Consider the following 18,697-nt stretch of genomic DNA (forward strand, 5'->3'; position numbering starts at 1 on the left):
AAGAGTTTGCCTGGGATGCGAAGGCAGCTTTGTGGAGGAAGTGGTCTTTCAGCTGAGAAGATTGCCAGTTGGAGTGGGGCCAGGAGTGCTGATGAATTCTTAAGGCAGAGAGTATAGGGTGTGCAAAGGCCCAGAGGCATGAAAGGGTCTGGTACGTAAGGAAAGAAGGGAGTGTAATTCAGGATGTCTGGGGTTTGGGCTGAATGGAAGAGGGAAGAATGATGGAGTGGGCGGATGAGACGGCATAGGTTCTTTATTTTTTTTTTAAAGATTTCATTTATTTATTTGACACAGAGACAGCCAGTGAGAGAGACAGCCAGTGAGAGAGAGACAGCAGGGGGAGTAGGAGAGGAAGAAGCAGGCTCCCAGCAGAGGAGCCTGATGTGGGGCTCGATCCCAGAACGCCGGGATCACGCCTTGAGCCGAAGGCTGACGCTTAACGACTGAGCCACCCAGGTACCCCCCCCAAGAGACGGCATAGGTTCTTTATGACCAGACAGTGAAGAATGACGGGATCAGATCCACAAGTCTTCCAACAGAGGAAGGAGAGCCCTTGAAAAGTTTTTGAATAGGAGCAACAGGACCAGATTTGTGTGTTCAAAGGATCATGCCCACCCACCCCTCAAGAGTATGGGAGAGTGGATTGGTTAGAAGGGGTAGAGACTACTAGAAGCTGGTTAGACCAGCAAGGAGGCTACCTCGGTAGTCCCGGGGAGAGATGAGGAGAGGCTGCATTGTGGGGGAGAAGTCTGGAACTTCTGGACATTCTCTCTGGTTCTTGTGTCCATGGTTAAGTGGTGAGGAAGAGGTAGGACTGCAATTACTGGGGGGCACTTGCCCTCTTCAAGTTTGGTTTGTGTGGGGGGGGGGGTCTCATGAAGCAGGGCTTCCCTAGACTAGAGGACAATTGCCATGAATTCACTCTAACACCTGCCCCTTGAGCCTCCTTCTCCTATTAACCAGCCCACAGCAAGAACAAAGTAAAATGCCAGAGCCCTACTTTCTGGCACCCCTCTCCCAGGGGAGTCGCTGAGGTGAGGGGCCCCCTCTACACCCCTGTGGGTGGCAGTCAGGAGGGGGAGAGGGAATGTGAGGAGCAGGTCAGAGCCCGCCCTCTGTCAGAGGAAATATCCACCCTCCTGAGCTTTTCAAGAGACTGTTTTCTTCCAAGTAGGTCCCACTGTTACCATGGCAACCGAGAGCCCTGGGCTTTGTGTTTCTGTGTCTATTGAGTCCCTGGGGAGAAATGGCCCGCAGAGCTTTCTCTCGTCTGTCAGGATGCAGGAAGTGCTAGCCAGAGGTGGAGCCTCCCAGCCCCATTTAGGGGTAATCTCTTGCCTCCTGAATGCCTGTCCTGATCCCTGGGGAGAGGCGAAGGCTCCCCACAAGTCAGTTCTGATGGTCAAGCTTAAAGACTTAGGCTCCGATGAACCCGGGTGCTCAGGGCCGGAATTCGGCATGCGTCCCACAGCACATCTCTTTCAAAAAGTGCAATCTGAGGGCGCCTGCGTGGCTCAGTGGGTTGGGCGCCTGCCTTTGGCTCAGGTCACGATCCCAGGGTCCTGGCATGGAGCCCCACATCCAGGGGGGAGTCTGCTTCTCCCTCTGCCTACCTCTCTTCCTGCTTGTGCGCTCTTTCTCTCTCAAATAAATAAATAGTCTTAAAAAAAGGCAATCCGAGCAGGTGTCCAGGAGGGGCGAGCTCACACCAGACCACGGCACATGCTGAGGGACTGTTGCACAAATATTTCTTGATCACTTACTATGGGCTAGTACAGGACCTCCAGGCTGGTTTCTGCTCCAGGGAGCTCTAAGGCCAGGCTCAAAACCAAACCGGCCATTAAATGTCTCCTGGGATAGTTGTCCCCAAGGCTCTTTCCCGCATGAGGCTAGGCATTAGCACTGCCTAGGGAGCTTTTTAGAAATAGAAATTCCTGGAGATTCTGATTCCACCAGTGTGGGTGTGAGTGGAGGGTGGAGGTTAAGAGTTCTGGGTGTCAAACCGCTGGAGCTCACAGTCAAACTCAAGCAAGTGACCTTGAGCTGCCAGTTCCTCCATGGATGGGGGGAATGGCTGATGGGAGCAGTGGGGCCTGCTTCACAGGCAGCAAGATGTTCTCCACCCCTTGGAAACAGGGTGTTGTTGTTGTGCTTTTTTTTAAATCTGGCAGCGCATTTATTCACTTACTTCTTCATTTAGGTATCAAACTAGGTTTGAGATTCTACTGCGTACCCAGCCTTGTGCTGGGTCAGCGACCCTACGGTGACTAGACAGATGAGGAAGCTGTGGCCTGAACAGGAATGGGACTCACGCAAGGTCCCAAAACGAGTCAGTGGCAGGGCCAGACTGGAATCCAGGGCTCTTTCCTCTAGACTCACAGGGCTTGTGACTGCAGGGGTGTGGGGCAAGGCTCACCCTCCTCTTATTTTCCCCCACCTGCTCTGATGGTCCACGACACAATCTGGGCTCGCCTCTCCCTACCTGTGCTGGCATGAGAAACTCTGGGGGTGCTAGAGACCTTATCTGCCCCCTGAGGCAGAATGGGCAACCGCAGGGCTCCCTGATGAAGCCCACAGTGCCACAGCCTTGTCCCTCCCCCAGAGGGGCAGACGGCCACACACTCACACATACTCACCGCCTTAAACTCAGCACCTTACTCTGTAGGCCTGTCCGTGTGGGGCAGGGCTTGCCACCCACCTGGCACTCCCAGAGCCTCCAGGGACAGTGCACGTGAGGCGTAGAGCTGGCTGCTTTGGCAAAGACCTGGAATCCAGTCAGGTTGAGACTTGAGCTCCTCAAGGGGCTTCCGTGGGATCGGCATGGTGTATTAGAGGTGAGAGGGGATGGCTTTGGGAGTCACAAAGACCCGAGTCCCCTCATGGAACCTGATATCACTGAGATTCAGATCCTTCAGCTCTCAAGGGAGACACATTATCTGCTGCCCTGACTTCTTGTGGGAATGAAATGAGATTTGTTGGCAAAAGCGCCTGGGACAGTGTCAGAAACTTGCTGGTTCCCCCCTCCCTCCCTCCTTCCCTCCCTCCCTCTTAAAGGGCCAAAGCAGATGTGCTTCTGAACCGGGCCTTTGTTTCTCACTGTGCTCCTGTAAGCTGGGGTGGGGGTGGGCAGGACAGGGTGGGCAGGCAGACCCAGGAGGCAGTAGGACCAAGTGAGTGGAGGCAGAGAGGTGCGAAGTGTCCCTGGAGCTGACTGCTGGGCAGCCATGGAGCTGCGGAAAAGCTACTTGCCCCTATAAAACTTGGGCCTGTGACTTCCCCCCTCTAAGCCTTTGTTCCCTCATCTGTGAGATGAGGGTAAGATGAAGTGAGGGGACAAATGAGAACAAATGATGTGAAGTGCCTGGCGTGACACTAGTACCTAGTAGGGGGCTCAGTAAACATTCCCCCCCACTGTCCCAGGGGCGGGGGAAATTCCAAATCATAGCTGGGAAACGTTAGCAAATCCAAGAACGGGATTCAGTTTCTTCGGACCCCAGAGTCTGCAAGGAGCAGTGAAATCTTGCTGGGTGTCTGTGTGAACTGCTCTGGGCAAGTGTATTTAAATATCGTCAGCCTCCAGCTCAGTGGTGTCCGGTAGCACCACCTAGTGCCCCAAAGTGGAAGGGCCCTCCGCCTCACCCCCCTGGCCTCCTACCCCCCCTTCAATGTCCTGTGTGTGTGTGTGCGCGCGCTGGGGGCCAGGAGAGGTGCCGTTATAGGAAGATAGGACTGGGCCACTCATACCTTCATATCCCAGTAAGTGGAGAACTAATGCTATTTTTCAAGACAGCTAGTCTTTTTTTACTTCCCTCCCCCCCAACAGCTGCCATCCACAAGTGCATAGGACTCTAGGTAGGTCCCTTGAGCCTTGCTGGGCCTTAGTTTCCTCATCTAAGGATTGCAAGGCTTCGGGCTAGGGTTGGTTCAGGCAAGTTGCCTGGGAAATGATCTCTGATGCCTCCTGAGTGCCCGTCTATGTTTGCTCAATAACCCAGAGAGACACGGTCTTTACACACCCTTTATATTTTTATTGAGGAGAAAGCTTTAGCATACAGAACAATTTCTTATCTTCACAACACAATAATGCAACAATAACACAATAACAATAACACATTTGTTTCAAACGGGTTTCCTCCCGAGTCTCTGGGAATCCTTGGGCTGCCTTCGTACCCCTGCATGCATTCCCCCCCACCCCCCACCCCCCACCCCCCAACCCCTCTTTCAACCCAAGAAAGCACCCAAAGCCCATAGTTCCTCTTACAGCTCTTGTGGCTGTTACATCACAACAAATATTAAAGATCCGGGAAAGGTTGGGGAAGAGGGTCAAAGGGAAGCCCAAGCCCCCCCTGCCACCAGAGGGCCAGAAACCAGCTCACTGCTCCTCCGCTCTTTCCCTGGCTGAGGCTACAAGGGCTCATGGTGAGAGGCACCACGGGAACAGCAGGGCCTGTGCTGAAGGGTCCCTGGAGGTCGGGGTGCAAGGCACCTGTCCTTTGCACTTCTCCGGCAGGGACGTGGGCAGCAGGGCCAGTGTGTCGACCGTCAGCAAACAGGGTCCACAGCCTAGAAGGACAGCCGTTCCCCTTCTGGAACTCTCTCCTGAGGAAATAGCTGAAAAACAGACAGAATTTTCTTTACGTTGTTGTTGAGTCCTGTACTGGTGGGAATGGAGAAAACCAGGCAATTGAAATGTCCCGCAAATCAGGAGACTGCTTAAATAAATTATTCGGTATGCATGACTGCATAGGTGGCAGCCATTTTAAATCCTGCTGATCAAGAGCTTACAGCATGATCTCAGCTTTGAAAAGACAGAGTGAGAACATGCCAGAAAGGCATCAAAGTGTTAACAGTACTTGCATCTGTGTGGCTGGATTCTGAATGTCTGGGGCTGTTCTGTCCTTCAGTTTTCTCTATTTTCCAAATTTTTTATTATGATTATCTAATACTTTTCTCCTTGGAGGAGGGGGGAGCCTTTTTAAAAGGTAGCAACAGGTTCTAGGAACCCAGCTCCACTGATTCCTGGGGCTGAGAAGTGTGTTAAAGACAAAAAGGGCTTCTTACCTCCCGCTGACGAATAGAGACCTCACCAGAAACCAGCCGGAGGACTGGGTTTCTCTGTGACTCCTCTTCCTCCGGCTCCTTCCGCTTGCCTCCAGGCTCCAAATCCTAAGGCTGGGCTGAGGTTATCTGTCCGACTCCGGTGAGGAACAGAGGCATAATTTACTATGTCTTCTTCCCTCTGGCCACAGACACTTTGGCTGCACTCGCCCAGCTGCCAGGCACTGTGCAGGAAGCTCAGTGTTGAGGGCAGTTCGGGGCAGCAGTGGATTTGGCTGGCATTCTGGGGCCAGAGCGACAGAGTGTATATTTTTCACTGCCGAAGCAGTGTTTTCTGGACCCAAGACAAGCAGCAGGACTCTTTATGGGGGGCCCTGGGTTCGTACCCAGAAGTCCCAGGAGTTACTAGCAGGCAGTCCCCCCTTAGGCCGCATTGTTTAATCGAAGCCCAGCACCGGGCCATGGCTTTCTCCCCATGTGAGAAACATGAGGACGTCCCAGCTGCAAGGCTGGAGACAGAACTTTCCTCTCTCCTCTCAGAACCAAGGAATCCTTTAAGTCGAAGTTAAAGAGCAGCCCTTGGGCTCTGTCTCTCTTTGGCAGTCCAGGAAAGAAAGGCCAATTGGGCCTCCTCTGGCACCTCAAGAATGGCGAGTCTCCTGCAAAGACCTTTGGCTGGGGGCTGCAGTCCAAGGCCTGGCCGGGGAAGGAGACCACCGTCCCTAAGGAAAGAGTCACTCCTTACAATGTCAAGCTGAGTTGTTGCTGCTGCCGCCTCCGCCTCCGCCTCCTCCTCCTCCTCCTCCTCCTCCTCCTCCTCCTCCCCCCTCCTCCTCCCCCTCCCCTCCTCCTCCTCCCCCCTTTAGGCAACATCAAGAGAAGGGTTAGAGCCTGTAACCTTGGGCTCTGTCCGCTGGGGATGCCCAGGAAGGCAGTGTGGTAAGAGGAGAGGGTCCCAAACTTGGCGAGCTGGTCCAAGGGCCCTGATACGGGAGTCTATGGGGAGAAGGAACCAGCTTGCTGGGTCAGTCAAGAGCAGATCTCAGCCCTGGTGTCCATCTGACATGCGACTTTGCGCACTCTCACTGGGCTGGATGTAGGGTTCTCTTCGGGGCCCTTCTGCTGGAGGGGTGGCTTGAAGCAAGTGTCGACTTTTCGTCCATCTCTTGATACCATCCTGCTCTCTGTCGATCACATTGAGTAAGTGGCCTCAGTGGCTTTAGGAGTTCGGTGTAGCCTGTCCTTTTGCTCACTGGGGCAGATCAGTGAGGCATTGGGTGAAGTCCTGGTGAGCCAGTCCGAGGATAAAACCGTTGAACACGGGGTGAATAAACGCAGGAGAGGTGCAGGTTAGGAACAACTAGAGGGGGAATTACAAGAGAGTGACCAGTTCTTTTATGGGAACAGGCCCAGAAACCTGCTCTCTAGCTTGTGGCAAGACTGAGCAGAGCGCACTCCAAGAGGACAGCTCTCGCTGACCCCTTCTCTCCCAGGTGGCCTTACTTGGACACCTGTCACTCTCTGGTCAGGGTTGCAAGACGATCTGGAGTTCTGCAGGTGTTCTTCGGGCTCTACAGGTCTGGAACTCCCTCAAGCACTGGTCAGCAAATAGGGCAGGTGTGGCAGCGATAGCAGGGGCAGGGGACGCAGTAGAAGGGTGTGTTCTGCGTGGCGAGCTCGCCCCAGCCCTCACACGCGAATGCGGCCACGGGCGGCCCGGTGGCCCCCCTGCCTCGGAGTGAGGCGGAACAGCACGGGGGGGCGGCGTCGAATTTGGCGTTGCCCCAGGCGACCTGCGCGGCGAATCAGTGGGGGCGAACTGTAGAAGGGCGAATTGGTGCCCGGCAGGCCCTCCAGGAGCGGGACGCGATTCTGGTTCCTCCTCCTGCTGGGCTGTACGATGGGAGGGGACGCATCCAGGAAATTCTCGTGGTAGTAGCCGGTGGTCTGGGACGAAGCGTGGGCCATCGTCGGCGGCATCTCCATCATCTCGTCCAGGTCATCGTCTTGGGTCTCATCTTCGGACTCGGGTTCGGGCTCCTGGTCCGCCTCCTGGTCGGCGTCGGGATCCGGCTGCGGGACCGGGCACACGAAGTCGCCCTTATTCTCTTCATCCTTGACCGTCTCCACGTCCACCTCCTCATCCCCGTCCTCGTCCTCGTCCTCCTCCTCTTCCTTCTCTTCCAGTTTCTGCTTCATCTCCTCCAGCTGCTTCTTCCTCATCTCTTCCTGCCTCTTCCTCATCTCTTCCTGCTTCTTCCTCTTCTCCTCCTCTTCCCTCGCCTCCTCCTGAATAGCTCTCACACGCCTCCGCTGCTCCCTGTCGTAAAGCCTGCGCCTGCGTGTCTCTTCATCTTCGTCACTGTGGAACTCTTCATCATCGCTGTCATCGTTAGGGTCCGCAGCAAAGGGGAAGAAGATGTTGCGGACCCCAGGGAGCGGGATTGGCTTGGGCACGCGCACTTTCCTTTCTATCTCCACGCATTCGAGAATCAGCTCGTCCAGGTCGGCCATTTCGGTTGACCATAAGAGCTCCTTGCGGAAGAATTCTGACAGGCCTTTAAGGAACTGGTTTTGAAGGCGGCAGTCATCCCAAGACAAGAACTGGGCCAGGAACTGAAAGGCATCTGCGTAGCTGCCTAGGGTACAGTGCCCCTGCTTGAGCTTGCGGATGGCCTTCTTAGCCACGCTTGGGGGGATGGGGCCGCAGAATTCCTTGCGGATCTCATCCAGGAAGCGTGGGAAGTTGGCACGCAGGGGGCTTCCTTCCCGGGTGACTGAGATGGCCCAGTTCTTGGCTTGGCCAGCGAAAAAGGTGATCAGAAAGGCCACCCGCTCGGCGCCCCCGGGGAAATGATCCTCATGGTCAGCTATGAAGGTCTCTAGCTTCATCAGGAATTCAGCCAGGTAGACCGGGTCGCCCGAGAAGGGCTCTAACTCGGGCCGCTCGAGCGGCGGCAGAGGAGGCTGCGCCGGCAGCTCCTTGGCTGGGGGCGGGGGCAGCGCCGGCGGGGGCGGGATGGCCAGCGGGGGAGGGTCGACGGGCGCGTCGGAGGTCCCGCAATCCTGGATCACGCTAATCAACAGTTCGTCCGAGGCGAACTCGGGCTCCGCGCGAGGGGGAGGCCAGCACAAGAAAGGCAGCTCCCCCTCGGGAACTGCGTCGATCTCGCTGAGCGGGAACTCAAAGTTCTCCTCGGCAAGGACGGGCACCACCGGCACTGGCCAGCGGATGTAGCTCGAGACATTGCCGCGCAAGGAATTTACCTCGGCTAGGGCTCTTCCGAGCTGAAGGCCCAGATTGGCATTCTCCCCGCGAAGGGCATTTAATTCTTCTCGCAGGGCCACGTTCGCCATGCGCAGGCTGTTTAGATTTCCTGCGGCCTCGGACATTAGGATTAGCGCAGGGGCCCTGGGTCTGGCGGTGGGGGCGGGGAGCTGGAGGCCGCGAGAGGAGGCTGAAATGCGGCGGCGGGGCGCGTGGGGGGGAGGGGACTGGAGTGCCGCGGCGGGGCGCGGGAGAGGCCGAGCCACACCCACTGGGGCGAGCACGGAGGGCGGGCGCTCCGGCCGGAGGGCCCAGCGGCTCGGCCCGGGGCGCTTTACCTCGTCCCGGGGATCGGAGAGGGCGGGCGGCGGCGGGAGCCGGGAGGCGCCGGGCAGAGGACGCGGGCGGCGGGCGGCAGGCGGCGGCGGGGCGGGCGGAGACTGGCGGAGCGGGAGGGAGTAGACTGCGGCAGGATCTGTCGAGGAAAAATCTTGCGGCTGGAGAGTCCCCGCCTTTTAAGCGCAGCCTCGCGCCGCCCCCCACCCCCGGCAGGGCGGGTCTTGGGGAACCGCGGGCGCCCACTGGCCACCGCGCGCCGCCCCCCCCCCCCCCCCCCCCCCCGCCTGCGCCTCTCACTGACTCTCTCCTTCCCTAGCTGCAGCTAACTCGGGTCGGGAAAATGCGACAGCGACTGCCCACTCGAGGTCGTCATGGCGACAGCCAGTGAACGTGTTCCTCTCCTCGGGCAGGCCCCCGAGTGTAGAGGAGCTACTTCGAGAGGCGCAGCTCAATCTCCAGAGCCTGTTGCAAGGTACTGAGAGGGAGGGGGGCTGCGGCCGGAGCGCACAGGCGAGATGCGCAGCGGCTGGAGGGAGGCGAAGAAGAAAGAGGACAGGGACCAGCGAGAGAAGAAAAAAGAGAGAACAGTTTAAACCCCACTGAAAAACAAAACACACATTTTCCCACCTTCCAGACTGAATGATTCCAGAGGGCTCGAATTCTCAGGCTGTTTACTCGCCACCCCCCCACCCCCACCCCCTTAGTTTTCAGTTCAGGAGGCCACTGGGAAAAAAGGGCAGAGGCAGAAGCAGGGCAATGGTCAAACCATTTACAAAGGGAACTGGGTGAGAGACTCCCACGGGGTGGGCTCACAGACCTTCTAGAGCGTGTCTTGCCACGTCACCCATGCCTTTGGAGTCCTCGCACCCAAGGACAATGGAGGCTTCTGCAGGGTCTCCCCCTCAGGGCTTCACCCACTCTGCTCTTGCCACAGCCTGTCCGTGTGTCTCCTGGGGAGCTACTGCCTCATCAGAGTAAGCCGGATAGGGACACCTGGGTGGCTCAGTCAGTTGAGCTGGAGCATCCCACTCCTGATCTCAGCTCAGGTCTTGAGCTCAGGGTTGTGGGTTCGGTCCCTGCGTTGGGCTCCATGTTGGGCATGGACCCTACTTAAAAAAAAAAAAGTAAGCCCGATACACAGCACCCAGAGCTCTCCTCATCCCCAACTCCCAGCCCAGATGAGCACGGGGTACACAAAGCCGGGTCCACACGACCCAGACAAATAGCCCAGTCACGGGGCCTGAGCAGTCAGACTGCACGCACCAGGCAGAGGGAGAAAACCCAGACTCTGAAATAAGACAGAGCTAGAATCTCATTCCCATCCCACACCTAACTAGCTGTGGGACATTATGCAGATTACCCGACGCTTCAGACGAATCAGCCATCTTTAAAGTGAGATTCCAGCTCCCCACAAGGCACAGTTTTCCGAGAATTAAAAATGGTGCATAACCCGCTCAGTGAGAGTATCCTGCAGCTGGAGAGACCCCAATAAGATGCACCGACAACTCCCGGAACGTGTCCTTTGGAACACAGGCTTAGCTGGGCACAATATTAAAGTTAACACAAAGGGGAAAACAGTGCGGTTGCTGCTAGGACCTTACAAAACAAAAACCATACACATTGACCAGAGGGATTTAGCCACCGTAAGTGGCTCAGTGCTGTGAGAGAGACAACGGGGGTGTTACGGTATCTGGATGGAGGTTCCAGGGGACATGCATATGTCAGAATGCACTGAGCTGTGCATTGAGGCTTTGTGCACCTTCCTGTAGGCGAGTTATACCTCCATGAAGTAATTCATACAAATAAAATCTCAGTGGTAGTTGCAAGCTCCGTTCCTACTCCGGGCACTCGCTGTCCCACTGAGGCCTCTCTTCCAGGCCCAGGAGTACTTCCTCAGTGTCTTCCCACCTCCAATCCTTACACTTTCTTCACGGTTCTCTTCTTACCTCATTTGAAACCCTTTAACACTAGTTCTACACTTTGCTCATTCCCTTCGTGAGAACTCCCGCCAGCCACCTTGGGCCATCCAGCTCCAGAGGACTTGTATAGTTCTGAACCGCTTTTTCTTTCGTTTGTTCATTCATTTCTCATTCACCTACTAGTCCTGGGCTTATCGTTTGTCCACCTAACCAGACCGAGCTTCTCGACAGAAAGAATCGCATCTCTTAGTACCCTTGTGTTTCCAGAAGCTCCCGGCACAGAGCTGGATCCCCAAGAGGTGTTCAGTAGGCATTTGTTGAGTGAACGTTAAGTGTGAAAAGAAGACTTGTCAGCTGTTGTTTATCCATACCAATGAAGGTTAACTCTTATGGAGAGGAGAAAATGGTAGCTGGGCCACCCAGCTGGACTCCAGCCAAAACCCCCACCTCCCTTGCCAGGGCAGTGATGATGACCTTAGAGAAGCAAGATTCCAAGGGACACCATGAGCCTTGTGTTCAGATAAGAGAGGAGCTGCCATGCAGAAAAAGAGTCAGTGTGCTCAGTGTTGCCACCACGGGCAGATTTAGGACCTGTGGGTGGAAGAAACTTAGAGGGAGGCAGATTTCACCTCGGGATAAGGAAGAGCTTTCCTGCCATGCTTGGCAGCCCCAACTGTCCTTGGAAGGAATGAGCTGCCTTGGGAGGAAGGCTGCTCCCCTTCTCTGCAGGTCTGCGTGGAGGCTGAAGAAGCATCTAGAAGGGCTGCTGAGGAGGAACTCTGAGCCCAGAAGGGGGTGTTGGGCCAGAGAACTTTTGAGGCCCCCCAGACTCCAAGTTTCTATGAGTCTTAAAGTCTTTGTTCAGACGTGCAGAGAGCTCCACCCCTGTTGTTTCTCTGCTCTCTCACGTTCCTCATCTACTCGTCAAGCTCATCACTTCAGTGAAGCCCATTCAAATCTTGTGCATCCCTCTTATTCACTGACAATGCCCCTCAACTTCTCCTTCCTTCTCTGCCACTACCTCTGCCTTCCCTCTCCCTCCCCTTAGCCCCCCTGGGCCTGACACCACCCACAGTGGGACTAAGGTGCAGGGAACCAGGCCCTCGGAGGCTCAGATGAGAGTTCCTGAGATCCAAGGGAGCACTCCGCATTGGACTTCACAGTGCAGATTTCTTTATGCTTCACACAGCTCCTTTCCCCAGTAGGCTTGCAGGAAACCTGAGGAGCCACAGGGCTTCAGAGAGAGGACCTTGCTGCGTGAAGTAGCAAAAGCTGTCTGCACCCCGAGCCTCTCCTCTAAGTTGAGCATCTAAGGTGGGGCCGTCAAGACAGCGGCTTGGTCTCAGAACCAGCGCAACTCGACTCTATCGACTCTCTTTTCTCCTCCGCCCTCGTAGTCCTGGGAAGTAGGCATTTTTCCATGTCCAAAGCCAGAGGCTCGGACGCCAGGCCAAACCGTAAAGAAACAAGGCAAGTCAGGCCTGGCAGCTAGAGCAGGACCCCCAGCTTGCGGCCCTCTCCCAGCCCGGTGAGTGGCCACGGCCCCCTAGAGTGTGTATCCGCTGTGCTATTTTTCAGAAGAATATGAGGAACAGTACTCGGAGGCCAGACTTCTGGGGCAGACCTTCCGCTCTGCTGATGAGGCCCCTGAGCCCACCCCTAGCCCAAGGCCCCAGGCTGGCAGGCGTCTGGAGTTTGTGTTGATGGTGAGTTGCCTCTTCCCCCACCTGTGAGAGCCAGCACGGCAGAGCTCTCCATGCGCTCATTGACAGGGGACCTCGAGCTGCGTACCGTACCCACTGGAAGCTGCTGCTCACCTCTGCTCGCCAGCAGAGCTACCCTGAGGCCCTGCCGAGATGGGCCGTACACAGCAGGTGTCTGGCCTGGCAGCCCGTCCGCACTTTCCCGCCTCCCAGACGAAGCCTCTGACCATCTGTCTAGACAGCCATCCCGGGGGCACGGCTCATCTCGTCGGGAGCACACCCTTCCCATCACCTTCTTTCCCAACAGCCTACAAAACGGCAGCTGAGCGAGGATGAGACTACTACCCAGGGTGTGAGGGCCCCTGAGGCCCCCCTGAGCCTGTCTACCACAGCCGACAAGCAAGCTGCCTGGAATAGCCCCTCCCCTCTGCCCATCCTAGAGGAGAAGCGGTGGCTTCAACCTTGCTCCACGCACTCTGACATTGTGCCCATCAACATCTCTGGTAGAGTTGCTCAGCCCCACCTCTGTTCGCTTCCCTCCATGCCAACTACAGACCATCCTCTCCAATGCACTGGGCGCTGGGGGAGGGAGCGAGACTTTTCTCTGCTGCTGGCTCACCCTGCACTTCCAAGGTCATGGCTCTCGCCGGGGAACAGAGGCATGCAGGCGAGGGGGCTCTGGCTGCTCGCTTTTCACTCTCTGCTGGCACTGCCACGCTAACTGAGCCCATCTGATAGCAAACAAATTCCTCTTAACAGAAAACGCTAGGCCTCTGTGAACGTGTGTGCTCTTCGGAACGTCCATGGGAACCTAAAGTTTGTGAGTTAGGTTTGGTTTGAGGAGAGAGAACGTCTTGTGCTGGAAGCCGGGTTTGTAGCACACAGATAGGAGTCGGAGTGGAAGTGTGAGGTCTGTAGTGCTGGTGGTCAAAGGGAGGGTCCCACCCGGAACACAGAGCCAGGGCCTCGTGGCACTTCAAGTAGACGCTCCGTCTGCTAGGGAGGTGGGCGTCTTCACCTTGTGCGGCGAGTGTTTGAGAAGGGAAGTAATAGAAAGAGACCAAAGCAAATGCGGCTCAGCTGGCTGTGACTTTGGGGACACAGGGCGCCCTAGACCATGCCCATTATTCTTCCATGCTCCACACTGCACCAGCTGTACGTGGAAGGGGAGGAGGGTCAGTCATTACAGAAGGAGATAGGGCCCGCGACCTGCCGACATGAAGCCCTCCTAACTGAAAGGGACCAGAGGCCCCCTGGGAGCCAGCACTGGCTACTGGTCCGGTGAAGAAAGCTGCTGAAGGCGATGAGGACAGGTCTGGCCACGTGTGGTAGTGCTCCCCGAACATGGGGTCATTCAGCGCCACCGGCAACATCCCGGCAAATCAGAGGCAGAGCTCAGAGCCTAGGGAGATGTACCAAGAGCAGTGAGGGCCGGGAAAAGGGACTCGCCACGTGACGGCAGGCCCTTGGTCTTTAAACTTCCACCTTACTCTCCAGGAGCCTGGCCCTGAGTTTTGCCAGCAGAGCCACTTGCTGGGGGCAGGGTGGGGAGTGGGTACCTATGCAGCCATGGGGCTGAGCGGGGAGGGTCTGGTGAGCCCGAGGCCGCTATGGAATGAGAGACAGCGTGGGGAGCAGAGTGCTTCACCCCAACCCTGCCCCAGCAATTCCCCTGGAGCAAACACTGACCCAGTGTTTCAAGAGAAACAGATCTCGGATCACTACACAGGGGTGAACGTTGATAAAACGTGATCAGATGCCTGGAGGACAGACTAACAGGCTGCTTCCTGGATGGTGGGGGGCCAGTGGGGCAGCTTCTTGGAGGCCCTGTCCTTACTGGCCCATACATACAAAGGCTTTCTTTGAGAAACGATTACAATCAAGCAACATCTAGTCTCAACCTGTCTCTCTACACCAGTGGTTCTCACCCCAGGCTGTACATCTGAAAGATCAATCACCCGGGGAGTTCAAGAAAAATGCTTCTACTGGGGCCCTACAGCCAGAGATTTAAGTGTCCTTGATGGGGTTTAGGTACTGGGGTTTCAAAAGCTGCTCAGTTGGTTTTGTTATGCAGCCAGGGTTGAAAGCCCTGGCTCGGGACCACCTAGGACTCGCAGGTGACCCGGTGCCACCTTTGAAAGCCATCATGTTTGTCTTGGGGCCGTGGGTGCCCGGGGCCAAATTGGGAGGGACGAGGAAGAAGGGCCACTTGCCGGGACTCTGTTCATGCTCATTGCTACTGCCGTCATTCCTTCTGTGCACATCAGACCAGTTTCCAGTGTGCTGTAAACAGAAACCGGGATGCACCCAAGTGTCTTTATTTTGGCTACAGGGCAGCAGTTTGATAAACACGCAAGTTTGCGACACTCGTTGTTTAACACAGAGACAGCCGTGAACCCCAAATCCACCCTGAGGCGGAGGCGGACCATTATTGGATTCTCTAACTTTTCCCAGCGAGACCAAGGTGACCCCACCACAGCTGATGCCCCAGACCCTTCCCCTTGTTCACTTCCACCAGCCCTGCCTCCCAGGAATAATTCAGAGAGAGAGAGAGAGAGTGCGTGTGTGTGTGTGTGTGTGTGTGTGTGTGTGTGTGTGTGAGAGAGAGAGAGAGAGAGAGAGAAAGAGGCGGGGGGGGGAGGCTTTGGATGTCCAAAAAAAAAGCCGATGTGGTAATTAAGGATAACCGAGGGCCCTTTGTCAAGGGCATCAACTGAATATGGAAAGCAGGTCTCCCAGGCTAATAAATTCATTATGTTATTGTTTCCCATTCTCCATGGAATATAGCCATATGTGTCAGATTTAGGCAAATAGATCAAGGCAGGAATCATCGAGAAAAGCACCATGTTAACGGAGCCATTACTGCCACTAAATGGAAGCCAGCCAAAGGGCGCAGACCAGAGAGATATGGATGCGAGTCCTGGCCTCTCCACTTATTAAAACCCTGAGGCCTTGGCTAATTTGCATAACCTCTCTGAGCCTCAGGGCCTTCATCTGTAAATTGGGGATAATAATTCCAAGCTGGCAGAGGCGTCCTGCGGATTAGAGCTGTTACATATAATTGGCCTACCACGTGCCTGGTTCGTGGTGGGTGTTCAATGAATGGTGGCTGCTCTTATAAATTTATCATAGTTGTAGTAGCAGCAATGATGTGACAGTAAGGATTACTACAGATGAGAAAATCTTTGGGGACTTTGAACATTGGAATGATTTCCTCACATCTGTCGGTCATCCTAAGTCTCTCGTGTGTGGCAAACTAAAAAAATGCCTGGTGCCAAAAATGCCACCAGGCTCTGAACTTTCCAGCTGTGGCATACTCCAGATTCGTTGCTGGGGCTGAAAGTCCCACCGCGCTGTCCTTTAGCCATTCAAAAGCCCCTGCTCTCATCTCAGGATGAGACCCCTCGGGAGCATCTGGGATGGTTCATGAGCCTGGGCTGAAAGCGCGGGAAAAACCCCAGGTAGCCCCGCATGCCACTCAAGCTCTAAAAGGAATAATAAAAGCCCGCAAGTCTTTGGCAGCCTCCTGGACAACCCAAGGGCAGGCACCCCGTGACTCACCGTGTGGTGATGGGCAAGGACCCAACTTCCCCAGCATCCTCATCTAGGGGAAGGAAGAACCAAGGAATCCTGACCAAGCTGTTGGCAGATGCTTCTTGGCAAAACTGTGGTGCTCCTGTCTCGAGAGGAGGACCTCGAGGGGGATCCCCGGCGGCCGCACTAACTCTCTGTCTTTACCTTCTCCAGGTCACGGCAACAGGCCGGCAGGCAGCGTGGCCCGCGCCGCCACCTCAGACATCAGGCCCAGTCGTTCGGCCCCAGAAGGTGTGCATGGAAGAGTTGCAGTTGGTCAGGAAGCGCAGTGCCCAAATCTCACCTCACCAGTACTGAGGAGTCCTTCTAGCGACCCGGAAGAACCTGTCCAGGCGCGCGGTGGCACAACCCCCCCTGGCATGGAGAGCGTAGGAATGGTGTACAGCGTCCCCAGCTCCTGCAACGGGCCGACAGAGTCGACGTTCTCTGCTTCCTGGAAGGGAGATACTTTTACCTACATGACTCCAAGTGCCGCCAGCCAGAGCAATCGAGTCGGTGAAAATGGAAGAAATCCTTCCTCGGGCAATGCTTGGGTCTCTCTGCACGCGCTGCCACCTCTAGTTCCGAAGGAGGCCGCTGCCCTCTTTGTCACTCGTGATGACCCCGCAGGATGCAGTGAGTTGGCTGGCTACTCTGAGCACCCTACTCAACGAAGGCAAGCGTCAGAGCGACCCTCCAAGATCGGCCTTCTCCCCAGTGGCACCTCGAGGCTGGAGACAGGCCCTGGGGTGGCCAGCAGGTTCCGGGAGCGGTCGCTATCTGTGCCCACGGACTCGGGTGTCACGGATGTGGACTACGAGGAGGAACAGAAGGCCAGTGAGGCGTGTGCCCTGCCTTACGCCAGTACGAGTTCTGAGGGCAGCAACAGTGCCGACAACATTGCCTCCCTTAGCGCCCAACAGGAGGCCCAGCACAGAAGGCAGAGATCCAGGAGTATCTCACTCCGGAAGGCCAAGAAGAAGCCTTCCCCACCCATGCGCAGTGTCTCACTGGTCAAAGATGAGCCGGCCCTCTCGCCAGAAGGTGGGTCAGCACTGCCCAAGGACCAGAGGCCCAGAAGCCTCTGCCTCTCCTTGGAACACCAAGGGCGTCACGCATCCCACCCCGATGCTCAGGGTCACCCAGCTGTGCCAACCTTCAAAGATCCGGAAGGTACACCATTCTCCCACCACTGGTATCTTACTGACTGGAAGTCTGGCGACACTTACCAGTCCTTGTCCAGCTCCAGCACTGCCACTGGCACCACGGTCGTCGAGTGCACCCAGGTTCAGGGCAGCTCAGAGTCTCTCGCCTCCCCGTCCATGTCCAGAGCCACGACACCTTCCCAACTCTCCATCGAGGTGGAAGCCAGGGAAGTATCCTCCCCAGGAAAGCCCACCGGGCTGATGTCACCCTCCAGTGGCTACTCCAGCCAGTCAGAGACACCAACACCCACAGTCTCCATGTCCTTGATGCTGGGCCACCTGCCCCCTCCGAGTGGCAGCGTCCGGGCGCGCCCGGTGGTCCCTGAGAGGAAGTCGTCGCTACCCCCAACCTCGCCGATGGAGAAATTTTCCAAGTCGCGGCTGTCGTTTGACCTGCCGTTGACCTCTTCAGCCAACCTGGATCTGTCTGGGACGAGCGTCTCCATCCGAAGCAAAACCAAGGTGAGCCGGCATCACTCAGATACAAATTTTGGGGCCAAGCTGGCCCAGAAAACGAGCCCCAACCAGCCCGTTATGCCCATGGTCACTCAGTCTGACCTCCGTTCTGTGCGCCTGAGGTCAGTGAGCAAGTCTGAGCCGGAAGATGACATCGAGAGCCCGGACTATGCTGAGGACTCAGGAGCAGAAGTCTTCACCTTGCCAGAGAGAAGGGTGAAACCTCCCATAGCTGAGAAGCCCCCCGTGGCCCGAAGGCCTCCGAGCTTGATCCACAAGCCACCATCCGTCCCCGAGGAGTGCCCACTCACCTCGCCGACCTTGGCTATGACCCCCAAGAGCTCAGTTCAACACACCCGGCCACTCCCCCAAGACATCTACACGGTGGTGCGGAAACCAAAGCCCTCCAGCTTCCCTGAGGGCAGAAGCCCCGGGGAGCCGCCAGCGCCCTCGTCTCTTCCTTTCACACCTTTTGCCAGTTCCTCTGGTGCTTTCTTCTCAGGAACACAGCAACCTCCCCAGGGCACTATGGAAGACGGGGGCCCCAAGGCGAGAGCCCTGCCTGAAAGAATCAGCCTCCAGAGCCAGGAAGAAGTGGAGAGAAAGAAAGGCAAGATCCCACCTCCCGTCCCCAAAAAGCCCAGCGTGCTATACCTGCCTCTCACCTCACCCACGGCTCACATGGAGGTGCACGGGGCCGAGCTGAGGCTGCCTCTCAGCCCCATCATCACCCTGCAGGAAGAAGCCAAAGGTCCCCCCACCCGTGACCACCTGCAGTCTCCTGGTACGAGGGCGACCTCACCGCCGCAGGCTGAAGGTGAAAGGGAGGCAAGTCCTCTAGGTTAGTAAACTGTCTGCTGGCTTTTCCTTTCCACCCCAGGAAAGAGGAGGGTGCGCATGGAGAGCCAGAGACAAGCAAATGCCCCCCAGTAATGATCCTGAGTCCAGCACAACCAGGTCAGTAGGAGGCAGCTCCCGAGGGCTGGGGTTCTTCCAAAGAGGCCTCGCTGCCCTTGGGATTGGGAACGACCCAGGCAGGGGTGGCTCTCCAAGGCCCAGTTTGGGCCAGTCCACCCTGGAACCCCCAGGACTGAGAGAAGAAAATCAAACTAGGTCTCCGCACCCGGGACCCTAGGAGCGCGTCTGCCCGGTCAGGCACACATCCCCCGCCCTCCA

At 56.4% G+C, this 18,697-nt stretch overlaps 2 protein-coding genes across 3 annotated transcripts in view; one reads left to right on the top strand and one right to left on the bottom strand.

Moving 5' to 3' along the window:
* Positions 1 to 18,697, top strand: part of NHSL2 (NHS like 2) — a 255,572-nt gene that overhangs the window by 225,003 nt on the left and 11,872 nt on the right. The window contains exons 2-6 of one of the 2 annotated variants that reach the window (XM_026485752.4): positions 8,982 to 9,137; positions 12,163 to 12,290; positions 12,595 to 12,790; positions 14,620 to 14,751; positions 16,035 to 18,362. In XM_026485752.4, the coding sequence (XP_026341537.1) occupies positions 8,982 to 9,137; positions 12,163 to 12,290; positions 12,595 to 12,790; positions 14,620 to 14,751; positions 16,035 to 18,362 (2,940 nt within the window). The remainder of the gene's footprint in view (positions 1 to 8,981; positions 9,138 to 12,162; positions 12,291 to 12,594; positions 12,791 to 14,619; positions 14,752 to 16,034; positions 18,363 to 18,697) is intronic. The other variant, XM_057312449.1, reaches the window with a different exon arrangement.
* Positions 4,008 to 8,837, bottom strand: RTL5 (retrotransposon Gag like 5). The gene is made up of 2 exons (XM_026485753.4): positions 5,062 to 8,837; positions 4,008 to 4,611 (listed from the first exon to the last, which is right to left on the bottom strand). Exon 1 carries the CDS (start codon positions 8,449 to 8,451, stop codon positions 6,748 to 6,750), a length of 1,704 nt encoding a protein of 567 aa, XP_026341538.1. The 5' UTR covers positions 8,452 to 8,837; the 3' UTR covers positions 4,008 to 4,611; positions 5,062 to 6,747.

This window comes from Ursus arctos, chromosome X (genome assembly GCF_023065955.2).
Source record: "Ursus arctos isolate Adak ecotype North America chromosome X, UrsArc2.0, whole genome shotgun sequence".
Taxonomy (NCBI): domain Eukaryota; kingdom Metazoa; phylum Chordata; class Mammalia; order Carnivora; family Ursidae; genus Ursus; species Ursus arctos.